Here is a 16911-nt window from a genome sequence, read left to right as displayed (position 1 = left end):
CACCTCAACAACAGGAAAAAGCAGTAGAGGTGGAGAATACAACTCGAAGGCGCAAAACTGTGTATAATAATACTTCTGTGTTTCTTGGTGTTCTACTGAATGGTTTTCTCGAAATAAAGAAAAAATATAAACTGTGTTAGTGTTCAGGTTTCATTTCAACCAATTAGAATGTGCAGTGATGGGCGTACCCCTACTCACAGTCGGTAGAAGGTCTTCACACTTATAAAGGTTTCTTTGTGCTTCAGAAGGGGCATCCTCTCTTTTAATGAGGAGTTTAACGTCTGGAGGTAGTGCTCCCCCAACTCACGGTAGATTAAGGAGTCTTGAAGCTTATAAAGGTTTCTTTATGCCTCGAGTATGGTGTCCACTAATGAAGTCTGGGGTTCAGTTCTTGGAGGTAACGCTCATAATGTAGAGATTACACAGCTTTGCGCCTTCAAGTGTTATTCTCCACCTCTACTGCTTATTCCAGGCTTGCAACAGTACTTACCCCTTTTTCTGCTGGTTCTCCTCCTATATTCTCATCAATGTACCAATCAGACTCCCACTCCCAGTGAGATGAGGGCAATTCAAAGCTGTCCAGCTGCTGGTGCCTCAAGCCAGTGACATCACTCCACTGCCAGCGGTCACTCGGGAGCAGCTTCTCACAAAATCCATCCACTGGATTCCAGCGCTGCAGCACACAGAGGGTCAAAAGAGGAGGATTGAAGAGGACTTAATATTGTCACTATTTTATCATCGATTAACATTTCTAAAAAATAAATAAATGTAAATACCACGAAATTTAAAACATCAAAATAAAGCATAGAATAAGAATGTGTATCTCGCTTCTCGGGTGCATGAGACCTACTGATGTTGTGGTCAAATAATCTTGGCAATGACAGAGGTCCCCATGTTGCCCTGGAGATTTCCTTATACATGATAAGAGCACTTGTTGAACACAGCAACCCTTGGATGGCAGAGACCAATTCTTATCTATGAAGTCTCTCACAGAAAGTAATGTTATTTCACCAGCATGCGTAATCATTTCATTCAGCTGGCTGATAGAGGAATGTATATTGTACAGAGCTTAGAGTAATACTTTAAATCATTTCTCCTTGTATTGGCTTCTACAGTACATGGCAGTCCTGTCCATTTTTACACTGCAATATAGATCTCACTTTGAAGTAAAACCCCACCCAAATCTAATTCTCTCTGCACATGTTACATCTGCCCCACCTGCATTGCACATGGTTTTGTCCATTTCAGAAGGAAATTGCCTTTGCGAGTGAACCAGAATAAGTTCCCTGATGTTGAGTTGACCTAATGTGACTCATGGGAACAATGCACTTTCTGCCTCTGCATTATCGCTAGTTCCTGATGAATGGACATGCCGCATTGTCAGTGGTAACGGATTTAGGCCATAAATAGTTCTTCTATGTACTGTAACGAAGGTTTTAAATAATATTAAAAAACTTGAAATTGTCACAATTCTTAGTTTAGACCAACAACATCCAATAGATATAACCAAATATACAAGTGACCTGGATTGCACACCTGATTCTCGTAGGTCTCTTCCTGGTACCGGATTGGTAGGTCGCTGGCATGTACATAGATATATATCTCATTGTTGCCGGCGATGCCCCAGCAGCACGCTTGTACAGCAGATATACGTTTGAACTGGAGATGGTCGTCTTTACATAGATCCCACTGTTGGCCATCTGTAGACAGAGTGTATACTTTGCCCCAAATATCTGCTGCCCATAGCACAGTATTCACCATCCTGCTGCCAAAAACAGACACAAGGTACAAATCAGATGTGATGGGTGGGATGAAGAGCACAAGGGTAGGGATCAAAGCAAGTAACTGTGTAACTGTGCACATTGGTAACCACATGTTGCAGTGCAGATGGGGCAGATTAATAAAGTGCAGAGATTTACAGGCTCCATTCATTAGGGAAGTATCAAGGAACATTCCCTGTTTTCCAGATGCTTGAGTCAGGGAAATCCCACATGTTGGAAATACAGTGTTACAACTGTGCTGCACTGCTAAGCAGTGATTGGTCCCTTGTACAGTGCAGGGAGGTGAGTCGGAGAAGCAGCAGCACTGTGCACACACCCCATAATGAGGAAAATAGGGGATGTGATGTGAGGACACACTCCCCCAGTCAAGGCCACACCAACTTTTCGGGCACGTAATCAGTCCCAGCAAAAGTTGGGAGGTGTGCTGTAACCATGTTTGTAAACCATGTTTGTAAATGAGTTCTTCGCGGGGCTCGCCACGCTTCGCGCTCGCCACACTTTCTATTCTCAACTCCACGCCGACGTTGATAGTGGGGGTATGAAAAGGTCGGAGGACGCTTACCGTCGCCCCTCGCGGGCTCGCTGTGCTCGCCACGCTTCGGGTTGACGTTGATCGTGGGGTGGCGTTAACAATTGGGGGGGCCATTTCACACTTCAGGGTGGGTATTTGGGGTCTGTGGGCCATTTAACATTGTTCCCTATGTGAAATCGGGTCAATTGGGCCATTTAACATTGTTCCCTATGTAAAATCGCGGTAATCGCGTCAGTCGCATCGCATGCGATTTTTTGGCCGCATGCGATGCGACTGATGCGATTTACATCTTACCATGCAATTCTATGTAAAATCGCGGCCATCGCATCGGTCGCATCGCATGCCATTATAATGGCATGTGATGTACATGCGATGCCCGCGATGGGCGTCGTTCTAGGAAACAAGTACCTATAGAAGTTATAAGCTTCCTTCTTCTGTCCAAATTACAGTATCAAAAATACATTCTTATAATAAATCTGTAAAATCATATAATAAAGGACTGAGAGTAATCTAAATAAAACAAACAAATAGAGAAAACCAAGAAAATACTTTGCTCGATGCAAAAGTAAAAACCTACAGTTGTTATTGTTGTGGATAAGATGTCATTCCGGAAGTATAAATCACACTAATCAAGCGCAGGAGAACAGAACAATGATGATGTAATGAAGGACACAGTGTACAAGGTATATCAGGTGTTACCTTTTATATGATTGTCAGGCAGAGTCGGCAGAAGCTCACTGATGCCTGCAAGTCCCATGCTCTCACATTACCCCCACAGGGTCAGTATCACTCAGGGACCTGTGGGGTGACTGAGCCAGAATAGGATCAGACATAGAGGATGTTTGCCATGAGAGAGTATCAGACAAACGAGTGTGGTGTAGCAGGATGACTACACACGGTCGACAATGGAAAAAGGTTGACACAAGGAAAAGGTCAACTCGTTTTTTTATGTCACTGTCAATAACTAAACATGTGGAGCCGTACACTCCCTTCCTGTCAATCACTTTGCCGCTACGTCCTCACTACAAGCACCATTGTAAAGGTGCCTTATCGTATGCTCACTGCAATCACAGCACATGTGCAGTTTGCTGACAAACACTCCATTGTGTGAACGTCGCCCACTACATGCAAACATGAATTAGGCCCAATATTCAGCAGCACGCATAGTTGCCTCATACAATAGGCATGACACAGCATGTTTTCCTGTGCACCTTTATGGGTGGCAAGGAAAACCATGCAATGATGGGGTGTGGTATGCGCCTCCGACAGTGGGGATCCCGACTGCTGGTGCTCCGACAGAGGGGCGAGCGTAAAGAAGCCACTTGCGGGCTCGCTGCGCTCTCCATGCTGCGGGCCTGGTGGCTGGCTATGCTCGCCACAGGTTCTGTTCTCCCCTGTGAGTCAGAATCCCCACTGTCAGGGCATCATCTGGCACCCCAATGATGTTGGTGATAATGTGACATGTTACTAATTTAATTGCCCCCATACTGCTAGCCTGTGAAGGTCTTTGAAAAGATGTGTATGTGTGTGTGTGTGTGTGTGAGAGATTTGCAGGAAAATTATCGGGGTGCTAGGAGGGGGAACGCTGTTGTACAATTAGTTGGTGGGACTTAATTGACAGAAAATTATCCTACAGTATGAGCAGATTGCAGCTGTCATTGAAGTGGACCGTTTTAAAGTGGGAAAACGGAGTCATAACTACGAGCGTTATACCTGCGTTGATTCATCTGACCCCTCCTCTATCCTTGTCTCCAACAGGTAAATTCAACTTTATCACAGGCATACGTGCAGACTATCTCTCTCTGCTGTAAAATCCACATGCTTTTGAACTCTACTGGGTACATTTGCAACCAAGTGTCTTCACTGCAGAACATTGCATCCCTTGTGTGTGGGATTGTCTTATAGGTTAATATCAACTTTATCACAGGCATACGTGCAGACTATCTCTCTCTCTGCTGTAACATCCACATGCTTTTGAACTCTACTGGGTACATTTGCAACCAAGGGGGGAATTTATTAAAGGAAATTTGTAAAAAAATAGGTGTATTTGTATCCAGAAATACACTTATTTTTGACATTTACTATCCCTAAAATACGGCAATTCGTATTCGTATTGATGTGCTATCAATACAAATACGAATTGCCGTATTTTCGGTATAGTAAATGTCAAAAATAAGTGTATTTCTGGATACAAATACACCTATTTTTTACAAATTTCCTTTAGTAAATTTACCCCCAAGTGTCTTCACTGCAGAACATTGCATCCCTTGTGTGTGGGATTGTCTTATAGGTAAATTCAACTTTATCACAGGCATACGTGCAGACTATCTCTCTCTGCTGTAACATCCACATGCTTTTGAACTCTACTGGGTACATTTGCAACCAAGTGTCTTCACTGCAGAACATTGCATCCCTTGTGTGTGGGATTGTCTTATAGGTAAAATCAACCAAATATCTAATCTGTGTAAATAACAACAGTACTTTGCCTGTGTGTAGTGAGGCATGTATTTATATCCAGAAATACACTCATTTTTGACATTTACTATCCCGAAAATACGGCATTTCGTATTCGTATTGATGTGCTATCAATATGAATACGAATTGCCGTATTTTCGGGACAGTAAATGTAAAAAATAAGTGTATTTCTGGATACAAATACACCTATTCTTTACAAATTTCCTTTAGTAAATTTCCCCCATAGCATCCTGGAATGCCAGAACTGTTTTTGTAAGCCACTTGTATTGCTCTGTATAGCAGTGGGTGGGGACTGAGGGTGTAGATTCCAATTATTGGAAATTGGGAAGAAGGCATTGTTAGTTCTCATTGCATACGGCTGTGGCCCTGTATTGAAGTGGGCCGTTTTAAAGTGGGAAAACGGAGTCATAACTACGAGCGTTATACCTGCGTTACACGAAAGAAAACTGAAGGCAAACTACTACAAATCAACAAAAACACACATGGACTGCATTGATACCTCAAGAGTATGTAATTCATCTCCAATATGCTCTCTTTATTTCTGTGTTATGCAAACTCTTGTATGATTTGAAAAGTTCTGATTTAATGAATTGATTGTAATTGTTATTACTTGTTTGGGGACATTGTTCAGTGAAGCATAGTTTAGTGTTGCATTCTGCCTGATGTCTACTCAAACACAGTGCAAATTATCTCCTTTGACCATTTGGCCGTTAGTGTTCAGGTGTAGCCTGACCTGAACAGACTCACTATATTCTTAGAATTAGTGACCTGCAACTTTTCTGAACAGTAAAAAAATAAAAACAGACATTGAACAACATCATCAAACAGGTAATTTCAACTTCATTTCGATTTCGATTTTGTACTGTATGATCATGGCTAGGAATAACAGATGCACAGGCAAAAATTTTAAAACTATGTGTGCATAGCTATACCAGGATACAATTTATTTAGGAAGGACAGAATGGGAAGAATCGGAGGAGGGGTAGCAATGTATGTAAAGAAAAGCATAAATGCTACTTTAATACAAAACATTGAAGAAAAAACTGAAGCCCTTTGGGTGACCATAGAAATGGGGGAGAAGGACATTATTCGTACTGGGGTCATCTATAGGCCACCAGACCAGGGGCAGGATTTGGACAGGAGCCTATTGCTTGATGTCACTAAAATGGCTTTAAAGGGAGAAGTCATAATCACGGGAGACTTTAATCTACCTGATGTGAATTGGGAGGAGTCTTTTGCAAGATCATCTACAAGTGGCAAATTTCTAAATTCCCTACAGGGAGCCTCTCTCAAGCAATTGGTGAGGGAGCCTACTCGCAAAGACTCAATATTAGATTTAATACTCACAAATGGTGACAGGATATCAGACATATATGTGGGTGAGAACCTGGGATCCAGTGATCATCAAGCAGTATGGTTTAGTATCAAGGCAGGGTCCAACTCCAGTCACACAAAAACTAAGGTGTTGGATTTTAGGAAGGCTGACTTTGCAAAAATGGGGAGATGTTTAAGCGACTCATTAGCGGATTGGATGAACTTGAAAGGAGTGCAGGAGAGGTGGAGAAAATTAAAAAGTGCAATACTAAAGGCAACGGACCTTTGTATCAAAAGGGTTAAGAAAAGTACCAGGAAAAGGAAGCCAGTGTGGTTTACTAAAGAGGTATCAACTAGTGTAAAAGCAAAAAAGATGGCCTTTAGGACATACAAGCAGACTCAAAATAATAATGTAGAGAGGGTGGGTTAGAGATCTGCACACAAAAAAAAAGGGAGTAAACAAATTGTACCCTATTTGGTCAGGGTATTTAACCGCTATATATATTTTTTATTAGCGGCGGGTGCTATCCTGTCGACTAAGTATAACAGTTACGGTAAAGAAGAGACAGAAAAGTAGTCGTGGCGGATGCACACCATATTCGTATGAAATATTTTATTGTCTCGATGGACTATTCATGTAGTTTTAAATCTTGAGTGGGGAACCCTTTTAATCTTTAATATTGTTGGGATTCAGGATACACCCACTATGGTTGGCGAAATACAAGAGGTTAAAATTGACGTACAACATATATACACATATAGTGAAAAAAAGATAAGGAATAAGTGCCCAATAGGTTATTAAAATATAGGTAGACCGGGCTGCAAAGTATGGTGCCTGTGCTGAGCTGGGGATTTATATCACCTGAATATACACAGTATTGGATATATCCAATGTGTGACCTATATTTTGCCTATTGTTGGCTTTTTAGTGTCACAATATATTTATATACTGTGTATATCTCTGCTGGATCCCTATTGCCCCTTATTATCAGGTGTCACTCAGATTCTGTGGGATGCATAAATGGTATAATTTTTGGGGACGGGTGATAACCTCTATCCCAATTTCATACCTTTGCCTATCTTTGTGGTTTTATTATTGGTTTAGTTTACCATATATCCACATTGTGTGCGCTATGTTTAGACAATAAGATGTAAGGTATTGTAGCACGGCAACAGTTAAGTGGACTGCTTATGTAGTTATAGCATCCACTGATACTTTCTGGCCGTAATGTGACGCAGTACTAATACCTACTGCTGTAATAGCGGACTGTCTCCCTTGTACACACTCTATACTAGGTGCATTTTAATATAGGTTTTAATTTACTGTAGGCATTGTTGATGCACGTTCCTATATTGTATGCACTGCAGTATATTCAGTTTGACAGAATGTTGCTCTTTTGCTCATAGAGAGTGGGCAATACAATGTTGCGAGGCCAGGTAGGCTATTAGTATCATTTTTAGCATCCACTATTTATTTACTGACTGTGATGTGCAGTCCAGTACTGACACCTACTGGTATAATTTTGGATGTTCTGTTATACACATAAATGTTAACCAGCAAGGTGGGGTCAAGGCGCAGAAGCTTCAGAATTTTTTTAACAGTATAACAAGGATATATTTCCTATTCCATACATATGCAGCCCTATGTCTAGCTCTATAAATACAGGTTAGAACACGTGTTTCGCACAATCAGCTTCTTCAAGCTAACCAGAGAGTGTCCCCCGTCATGCAATATTTATTGGTTAAGCCTGCCAATCAAAGCGCGCGTTACAGATCGCGATTATTATTTAGCCAATAGGCGTCAGGGTGATATGCGATGTGTTGGGCTTGTTTCCGCCCATTCACTGACGCTGGGTATCATGACGCGATCGTGGAGGTCAGATGACCTGCGTAGCGTGTCATGTGTTGTACTCTGCGCCAATCGGATATCAGCTGCAGCGTGAATCAGGAAGTGTCCTGCCCGGAGTCAAACCCTGCATCGAGCGTATAGTATAACTATTGCTTTCTTATGTTAGAAAGTGACTTATGTTTTAATACAAATTGCCTGTACTTATTTTATGAGGCTAATCGATCACTTGGTAGTATGTCTACCGGGTATGGAGATCTCAGGTGTACAGCAAATGATGTTCCTCATATTTATGTTATTGTTCAGGGTGATTCTGGGGTAGAACCCCGTTATCTGTGTAATTTATAATATAAATCTCTGATAGAGCCTTTGCATCATATATATATCCATGCTCCCGGGAAAGGATATATTTTGTTGTATTGTATTAAAGATACATATGTTATATGTAATTTGTGCGTGGACAGTAAGAATAAATAAATAATAAACAGATTGATGATGTTATGTGTCCTGCCTATTTATTTGAACAGTGATTGGTGATACTGGTGCAAAATAGAACAAAAATGTGACCAAAACAAAAAAGGGGTGTATAAAAATAAATTGTTCAAAGTGTAGGTGTAGTAGGTACAATATGGTTGGATGAAAACTTATTATAACAGTTATTGACAGTGTTGTGTTATTGGTGTATTAAGGATTGAGTATTGTGAGTTTAAGTACTGCCAAGCAGTATATAATACATGTCCTCACTTAATGTGAGGATGTGATACATTAAAGTGTGGTGTATACAGGGGATACATAGTGTGGGTAAGAAGGGGAAGAAGAGTGTAATAGATACACTATTCCCTATATATGTGAGCTATGTGGAAATGTATTGTATGGGGTGTATTCCCTATGCCGTCTATATGGAATTAGGCTCATTGAGCTGTTGATTTATCAAATTCCTGAGGAGATAAAGATGGTTATGTATGGGTTTGTCATTTATGCCATACTCTGGATGATTTAAGCCAACTGTGGAACATAAAAGTTCCTATTGAGCTGGATTTGAAGTGCTTCCAAGATGCAGGTAAGTATTGGTGGAAATAAATCATGTGAACTTGTGTGTCTCGAGGATCCAGATGAATTAAGGTAAGTATTCCCGGCTTGAACAGTTATTTGTTCCTGCGATTGGTATGCCTTTTAGGGGCATTGTCGTAAGGAAATACACTTGTTGTGTCTCATGATCTCCATTCATTTATAGGAGATGATATATGAACCAGATATATGGTCACATGAATTTTTCCAATGAGGAAGATCTAAAAATTCTCCTTGTACAATGGATATCAATATATTTGGAGAAGAAAAAGAAGAGATAAGAGAGAAAAAATAATAATTTGAAGTTGGGGGTGGTGGTGGATGGAAATGTTTGAGACTTGGTCTGAATTACAAAAAGGGTGTGTAACTATTATACTCATTTAGACCCTGCGGTTGCAGGCAGTCCATAAGAAAAATGAGTTTTGTTTCAGCTTTGAGTAATTCTTTATCAACATCACCTCCCCTAATCCCCATTCGGATATGTCGCATGCCAAAGACTTTGAGGCCCACGGGATCATTCCCATGATATTTACAGAAGTGTCTGGCTACCGGTGTTAGCCTTTTGAATTTGGCCATATCTTTTGCTGCGTTCCGAATTGAACCGATGTGTTCCAGTATCCGTACCTTTAAAGGTCTTTTGGTCTTGCCCACATATACCTTGTCACATGGACATTGTAGGAGGTAAATTACCCCTATCGTGGTACATGTGATCAGTTCATTGATTTTCCAAATTCTTCCGAATTTGTCGATATAGGATTCTTTGGGTATCATGTAATTACAGGCCTTACATCGTCCGCATTTCATGGAGCCCTGTTTCACAATACGTTTCTGCGGTGGTTCTGATAAATGACTGTGAACCAGTCGGTCTCCAATGTTTTTTGCCCGTCGCCAACTGACTTGGACTGTGGAGGGAAGGATCTCTTTCAGGTCATTGTCTGTTTGCAGAATGGGCCAGTGTTTTTGCAATATCTGCCGTACCTCTTTCCAATGATTGTTGTAGGTTCCAATAAAGCGTATGGGCTCCTCTTTGATGTCTCGTTTTTTGGGGGTAAGTAGAGATTCACGAGATGTTTGTTCAATGGATTTTCGTGATTTTCTGATCAAGTTTTTGCTATACCCTCTTTCTATTAGCCGTTGAGACAGTTCTTGTTCCCTCTGTTTGAAGGTATTGGAATTGGAACAATTGCGTTTAGTTCTTATCATTTCCCCTTTGGGGATGGCTCTAATAGTACTGGGCAGATGTGCGCTATTGGCATGTAAGACACTATTTGTGGCTGTTGTTTTTCTGTACATGTCCGTAGAGATTCTACCCTCAGTGTCAATTTCAATAGTCAGATCGAGAAAATGTATCTGTTGTTGGCTGGCCTCATACGTAAGTTTCAGATTAAGTTGATTATGGTTTAGTAATGAAATGAATGTGTCCAGTTCTTTCTTATCTCCTTCCCATAGAAACAGGATATCGTCGATGTATCGTAGGAACAAGGGGATCCTGTCGGTATATGTGGCAAGGGATTCATGGAAGACCATCTCTCTTTCCCACCACCCCAGGTACAGATTGGCATATGTCGGGGCACATGCCGTCCCCATAGCTGTGCCCCGTACCTGGAGGTAGTGGGAATTGTTGCAGACGAAGAAGTTTTTCGTTAATATGAATGTGATAGATTCAATCAAAAAATCATTGAAGTCATGGTTGGCTTCCATGTTTAGGAAGTATTTTGTGGCATTGATGCCATTCTGGTGGCTGATGCTGGTGTACAAGCTTTCAACGTCACAAGACACTAGCCAGGTGTTTTTATTGGCTGTGAGATGTTCCAATTTATTCAATACGTCCATTGTGTCGCGTAGATAAGATGGTAGTGCTATCACATGCTTTCTGAGATGCTGGTCAACAAAGATACTCAGTTTTTCTGTTAGACCATCCTTTCCCGATACGATTGGTCTACCCGGAGGGACCTTAGGGTTTTTGTGTATCTTGGGAAGTAGGTAGATGGTCGGGGTCTTTGGGTTTTCCACTTGCAAGAATTGGAAATCGCTTGTTGATATAATTTTGTTGTTATGAGCGGATCCAATTAGTTTGTTATATTGCCGTAGGTAATCTGTACTCGGGCTAAAGATAAGTTTCCTGTAGCAGGTAGTGTCCCCTAGTTGTTTTTCCAATTCTTGAATATACAGATTGCGTGGCCATAATACTACATTCCCTCCCTTATCCGAAGGTTTTACTATAGTATCATGCCATGTGGCAATATCCCTCAGAGCCTTGTGTTCTCCTGCGTTGATATTATTAGCAGTTTTATGCTTTTGTGTCGCCAGTTTATTAAGATCCTGTGATACCAGGTTTTGGAAGACCGTTACTGGTGGGCAGATCTTTGGGTCTGGGAAGAAGGTGGATTTCTTTTTTATTTTTGACTTGTCAAATGGTTCTGGTTTTAAAGGGAAGGGGTTTGGTGGTGTTGAGCCAGGAGGGTCAGACTGTTCGTCTGATGCCAACTCCATTAACATTTGAATGGCAGTTTGTTCTTCCTCATCGAAAGTCTCAAGTTCATCCTGATTGGATGGGGTTGCTGTTAGATTATCAGATTCCAGGGTTTGATTTGGGTTAGCCTCTTTCTGCAGCTTCTGTTGTGCGAAGAACTTCTTCAACAGGATCTTACGGGTAAAAAGGTTTAGATCTTTCTCAATATCAAACCTATCAATTGAGGGTGAAGGTGAGAAGGAGAGACCACGTTTTAATATAGATTCCTCGCTGTTGGTGAGGATCCTCTCTGTTAAATTAATTATTTTAAGGGAGGTTGATGTATCTTGATTGGGGTTTAAGTTGGGGTGAGCTATTCCCTGAATCTCCTCCGTTCTCTTGTTTCTTCTCTCCATTCTGGAGCTGCTCTCTTTCTCCTTCCTCCCCCCCTTGCCCCTCCTGATCTTTCTCCAGGATCTCTGCCTGGTTTGCGACCTACCCCTAAAAAATTAAGGCGAGAGATTCTATCATTGGTGGAGTCATTGTCTGAAGAGTCGGGTTCGGATGTCGTATAGCTGGAGGTATTTCCACTTCTGTTTTGAGAATGTTGTGGTCTACTCATTCTATTGTTCCATTTGAAAATTTTATTGGTTTGAAAATCAGTCTTGTCTCGCTGAAATTTTCTCTTCTTCCTCTCTATAATCTCTAGTTCATAATTTTCAATTTCCTTTTTATACTTTTCATAGCGTGTTTGGAATTGGTCTGAAGTTTCGAAGGGTCTCAATTTTTCTCCTAATACTGAAATTTCATCTGACAGTTTGATGAGTGTAATTTCATCGTGTTTTATAAGAATCTTTATAAGATCCTTTGAACACTGTAGGAGTGTCATCTCCCATTCTTTTTTCAGAGTGTCATTTGCTAGGTCGAAAGCCGGAAAAACTTTGGGCCTAAGGCCCCTTGGGACCAAATTGCTTTTTAAGTAATTGTCAAAAGTTGTTTTATTCCAGATCGTCTTGCTTTGTTTCATCAGGGCAAGTTTAAGCGAGAAGAGGTCATCTGACCAGTTCGGGGATGAACCCCCCATTCTCTCAGGTGTATCAGAGAAAATGGAGTCCATATCACTCCTAATTTTCTCTCTCCTGCTTTCAAGATCTTTGGCAAGGCTAAAGGTGGACATGATGAGAGATTGTCGCTGGTTTTGTTATTATAATGATAGTTTAATATGTCTTATTCATGAATTCTTGGTGCTAGAAATCAAGAGTCTGCATCTGCAGAAAACAGTGGATTTGTAGAGAGGGTGGGTTAGAGATCTGCACACAAAAAAAAAGGGAGTAAACAAATTGTACCCTATTTGGTCAGGGTATTTAACCGCTATATATATTTTTTATTAGCGGCGGGTGCTATCCTGTCGACTAAGTATAACAGTTACGGTAAAGAAGAGACAGAAAAGTAGTCGTGGCGGATGCACACCATATTCGTATGAAATATTTTATTGTCTCGATGGACTATTCATGTAGTTTTAAATCTTGAGTGGGGAACCCTTTTAATCTTTAATATTGTTGGGATTCAGGATACACCCACTATGGTTGGCGAAATACAAGAGGTTAAAATTGACGTACAACATATATACACATATAGTGAAAAAAAGATAAGGAATAAGTGCCCAATAGGTTATTAAAATATAGGTAGACCGGGCTGCAAAGTATGGTGCCTGTGCTGAGCTGGGGATTTATATCACCTGAATATACACAGTATTGGATATATCCAATGTGTGACCTATATTTTGCCTATTGTTGGCTTTTTAGTGTCACAATATATTTATATACTGTGTATATCTCTGCTGGATCCCTATTGCCCCTTATTATCAGGTGTCACTCAGATTCTGTGGGATGCATAAATGGTATAATTTTTGGGGACGGGTGATAACCTCTATCCCAATTTCATACCTTTGCCTATCTTTGTGGTTTTATTATTGGTTTAGTTTACCATATATCCACATTGTGTGCGCTATGTTTAGACAATAAGATGTAAGGTATTGTAGCACGGCAACAGTTAAGTGGACTGCTTATGTAGTTATAGCATCCACTGATACTTTCTGGCCGTAATGTGACGCAGTACTAATACCTACTGCTGTAATAGCGGACTGTCTCCCTTGTACACACTCTATACTAGGTGCATTTTAATATAGGTTTTAATTTACTGTAGGCATTGTTGATGCACGTTCCTATATTGTATGCACTGCAGTATATTCAGTTTGACAGAATGTTGCTCTTTTGCTCATAGAGAGTGGGCAATACAATGTTGCGAGGCCAGGTAGGCTATTAGTATCATTTTTAGCATCCACTATTTATTTACTGACTGTGATGTGCAGTCCAGTACTGACACCTACTGGTATAATTTTGGATGTTCTGTTATACACATAAATGTTAACCAGCAAGGTGGGGTCAAGGCGCAGAAGCTTCAGAATTTTTTTAACAGTATAACAAGGATATATTTCCTATTCCATACATATGCAGCCCTATGTCTAGCTCTATAAATACAGGTTAGAACACGTGTTTCGCACAATCAGCTTCTTCAAGCTAACCAGAGAGTGTCCCCCGTCATGCAATATTTATTGGTTAAGCCTGCCAATCAAAGCGCGCGTTACAGATCGCGATTATTATTTAGCCAATAGGCGTCAGGGTGATATGCGATGTGTTGGGCTTGTTTCCGCCCATTCACTGACGCTGGGTATCATGACGCGATCGTGGAGGTCAGATGACCTGCGTAGCGTGTCATGTGTTGTACTCTGCGCCAATCGGATATCAGCTGCAGCGTGAATCAGGAAGTGTCCTGCCCGGAGTCAAACCCTGCATCGAGCGTATAGTATAACTATTGCTTTCTTATGTTAGAAAGTGACTTATGTTTTAATACAAATTGCCTGTACTTATTTTATGAGGCTAATCGATCACTTGGTAGTATGTCTACCGGGTATGGAGATCTCAGGTGTACAGCAAATGATGTTCCTCATATTTATGTTATTGTTCAGGGTGATTCTGGGGTAGAACCCCGTTATCTGTGTAATTTATAATATAAATCTCTGATAGAGCCTTTGCATCATATATATATCCATGCTCCCGGGAAAGGATATATTTTGTTGTATTGTATTAAAGATACATATGTTATATGTAATTTGTGCGTGGACAGTAAGAATAAATAAATAATAAACAGATTGATGATGTTATGTGTCCTGCCTATTTATTTGAACAGTGATTGGTGATACTGGTGCAAAATAGAACAAAAATGTGACCAAAACAAAAAAGGGGTGTATAAAAATAAATTGTTCAAAGTGTAGGTGTAGTAGGTACAATATGGTTGGATGAAAACTTATTATAACAGTTATTGACAGTGTTGTGTTATTGGTGTATTAAGGATTGAGTATTGTGAGTTTAAGTACTGCCAAGCAGTATATAATACATGTCCTCACTTAATGTGAGGATGTGATACATTAAAGTGTGGTGTATACAGGGGATACATAGTGTGGGTAAGAAGGGGAAGAAGAGTGTAATAGATACACTATTCCCTATATATGTGAGCTATGTGGAAATGTATTGTATGGGGTGTATTCCCTATGCCGTCTATATGGAATTAGGCTCATTGAGCTGTTGATTTATCAAATTCCTGAGGAGATAAAGATGGTTATGTATGGGTTTGTCATTTATGCCATACTCTGGATGATTTAAGCCAACTGTGGAACATAAAAGTTCCTATTGAGCTGGATTTGAAGTGCTTCCAAGATGCAGGTAAGTATTGGTGGAAATAAATCATGTGAACTTGTGTGTCTCGAGGATCCAGATGAATTAAGGTAAGTATTCCCGGCTTGAACAGTTATTTGTTCCTGCGATTGGTATGCCTTTTAGGGGCATTGTCGTAAGGAAATACACTTGTTGTGTCTCATGATCTCCATTCATTTATAGGAGATGATATATGAACCAGATATATGGTCACATGAATTTTTCCAATGAGGAAGATCTAAAAATTCTCCTTGTACAATGGATATCAATATATTTGGAGAAGAAAAAGAAGAGATAAGAGAGAAAAAATAATAATTTGAAGTTGGGGGTGGTGGTGGATGGAAATGTTTGAGACTTGGTCTGAATTACAAAAAGGGTGTGTAACTATTATACTCATTTAGACCCTGCGGTTGCAGGCAGTCCATAAGAAAAATGAGTTTTGTTTCAGCTTTGAGTAATTCTTTATCAACATCACCTCCCCTAATCCCCATTCGGATATGTCGCATGCCAAAGACTTTGAGGCCCACGGGATCATTCCCATGATATTTACAGAAGTGTCTGGCTACCGGTGTTAGCCTTTTGAATTTGGCCATATCTTTTGCTGCGTTCCGAATTGAACCGATGTGTTCCAGTATCCGTACCTTTAAAGGTCTTTTGGTCTTGCCCACATATACCTTGTCACATGGACATTGTAGGAGGTAAATTACCCCTATCGTGGTACATGTGATCAGTTCATTGATTTTCCAAATTCTTCCGAATTTGTCGATATAGGATTCTTTGGGTATCATGTAATTACAGGCCTTACATCGTCCGCATTTCATGGAGCCCTGTTTCACAATACGTTTCTGCGGTGGTTCTGATAAATGACTGTGAACCAGTCGGTCTCCAATGTTTTTTGCCCGTCGCCAACTGACTTGGACTGTGGAGGGAAGGATCTCTTTCAGGTCATTGTCTGTTTGCAGAATGGGCCAGTGTTTTTGCAATATCTGCCGTACCTCTTTCCAATGATTGTTGTAGGTTCCAATAAAGCGTATGGGCTCCTCTTTGATGTCTCGTTTTTTGGGGGTAAGTAGAGATTCACGAGATGTTTGTTCAATGGATTTTCGTGATTTTCTGATCAAGTTTTTGCTATACCCTCTTTCTATTAGCCGTTGAGACAGTTCTTGTTCCCTCTGTTTGAAGGTATTGGAATTGGAACAATTGCGTTTAGTTCTTATCATTTCCCCTTTGGGGATGGCTCTAATAGTACTGGGCAGATGTGCGCTATTGGCATGTAAGACACTATTTGTGGCTGTTGTTTTTCTGTACATGTCCGTAGAGATTCTACCCTCAGTGTCAATTTCAATAGTCAGATCGAGAAAATGTATCTGTTGTTGGCTGGCCTCATACGTAAGTTTCAGATTAAGTTGATTATGGTTTAGTAATGAAATGAATGTGTCCAGTTCTTTCTTATCTCCTTCCCATAGAAACAGGATATCGTCGATGTATCGTAGGAACAAGGGGATCCTGTCGGTATATGTGGCAAGGGATTCATGGAAGACCATCTCTAGATGCAGACTCTTGATTTCTAGCACCAAGAATTCATGAATAAGACATATTAAACTATCATTATAATAACAAAACCAGCGACAATCTCTCATCATGTCCACCTTTAGCCTTGCCAAAGATCT

General features: G+C 40.5%; 1 protein-coding gene across 2 annotated transcripts in view; it reads right to left on the bottom strand.

The window, feature by feature from the left end:
• LOC146020216 (tectonin beta-propeller repeat-containing protein 1-like) overlaps positions 1–16911 on the bottom strand; it is a 75566-nt gene that overhangs the window by 48831 nt on the left and 9824 nt on the right. The window contains exons 2-3 of one of the 2 annotated variants that reach the window (XM_083153176.1): positions 1537–1765; positions 491–673 (exon numbers count right to left, since the gene is read on the bottom strand). In XM_083153176.1, coding sequence (XP_083009302.1) covers positions 491–673; positions 1537–1761 — 408 coding nt within the window. In that variant the 5' untranslated portion in view covers positions 1762–1765. The remainder of the gene's footprint in view (positions 1–490; positions 674–1536; positions 1766–16911) is intronic. The other variant, XM_083153177.1, reaches the window with a different exon arrangement.

This window comes from Crinia signifera, chromosome 7 (assembly GCF_055691185.1).
Source record: "Crinia signifera chromosome 7, ASM5569118v1, whole genome shotgun sequence".
Taxonomy (NCBI): domain Eukaryota; kingdom Metazoa; phylum Chordata; class Amphibia; order Anura; family Myobatrachidae; genus Crinia; species Crinia signifera.
Note: the sequence above shows the minus strand (reverse complement) of the source record. Positions and strands in the feature narration are given on the sequence as shown.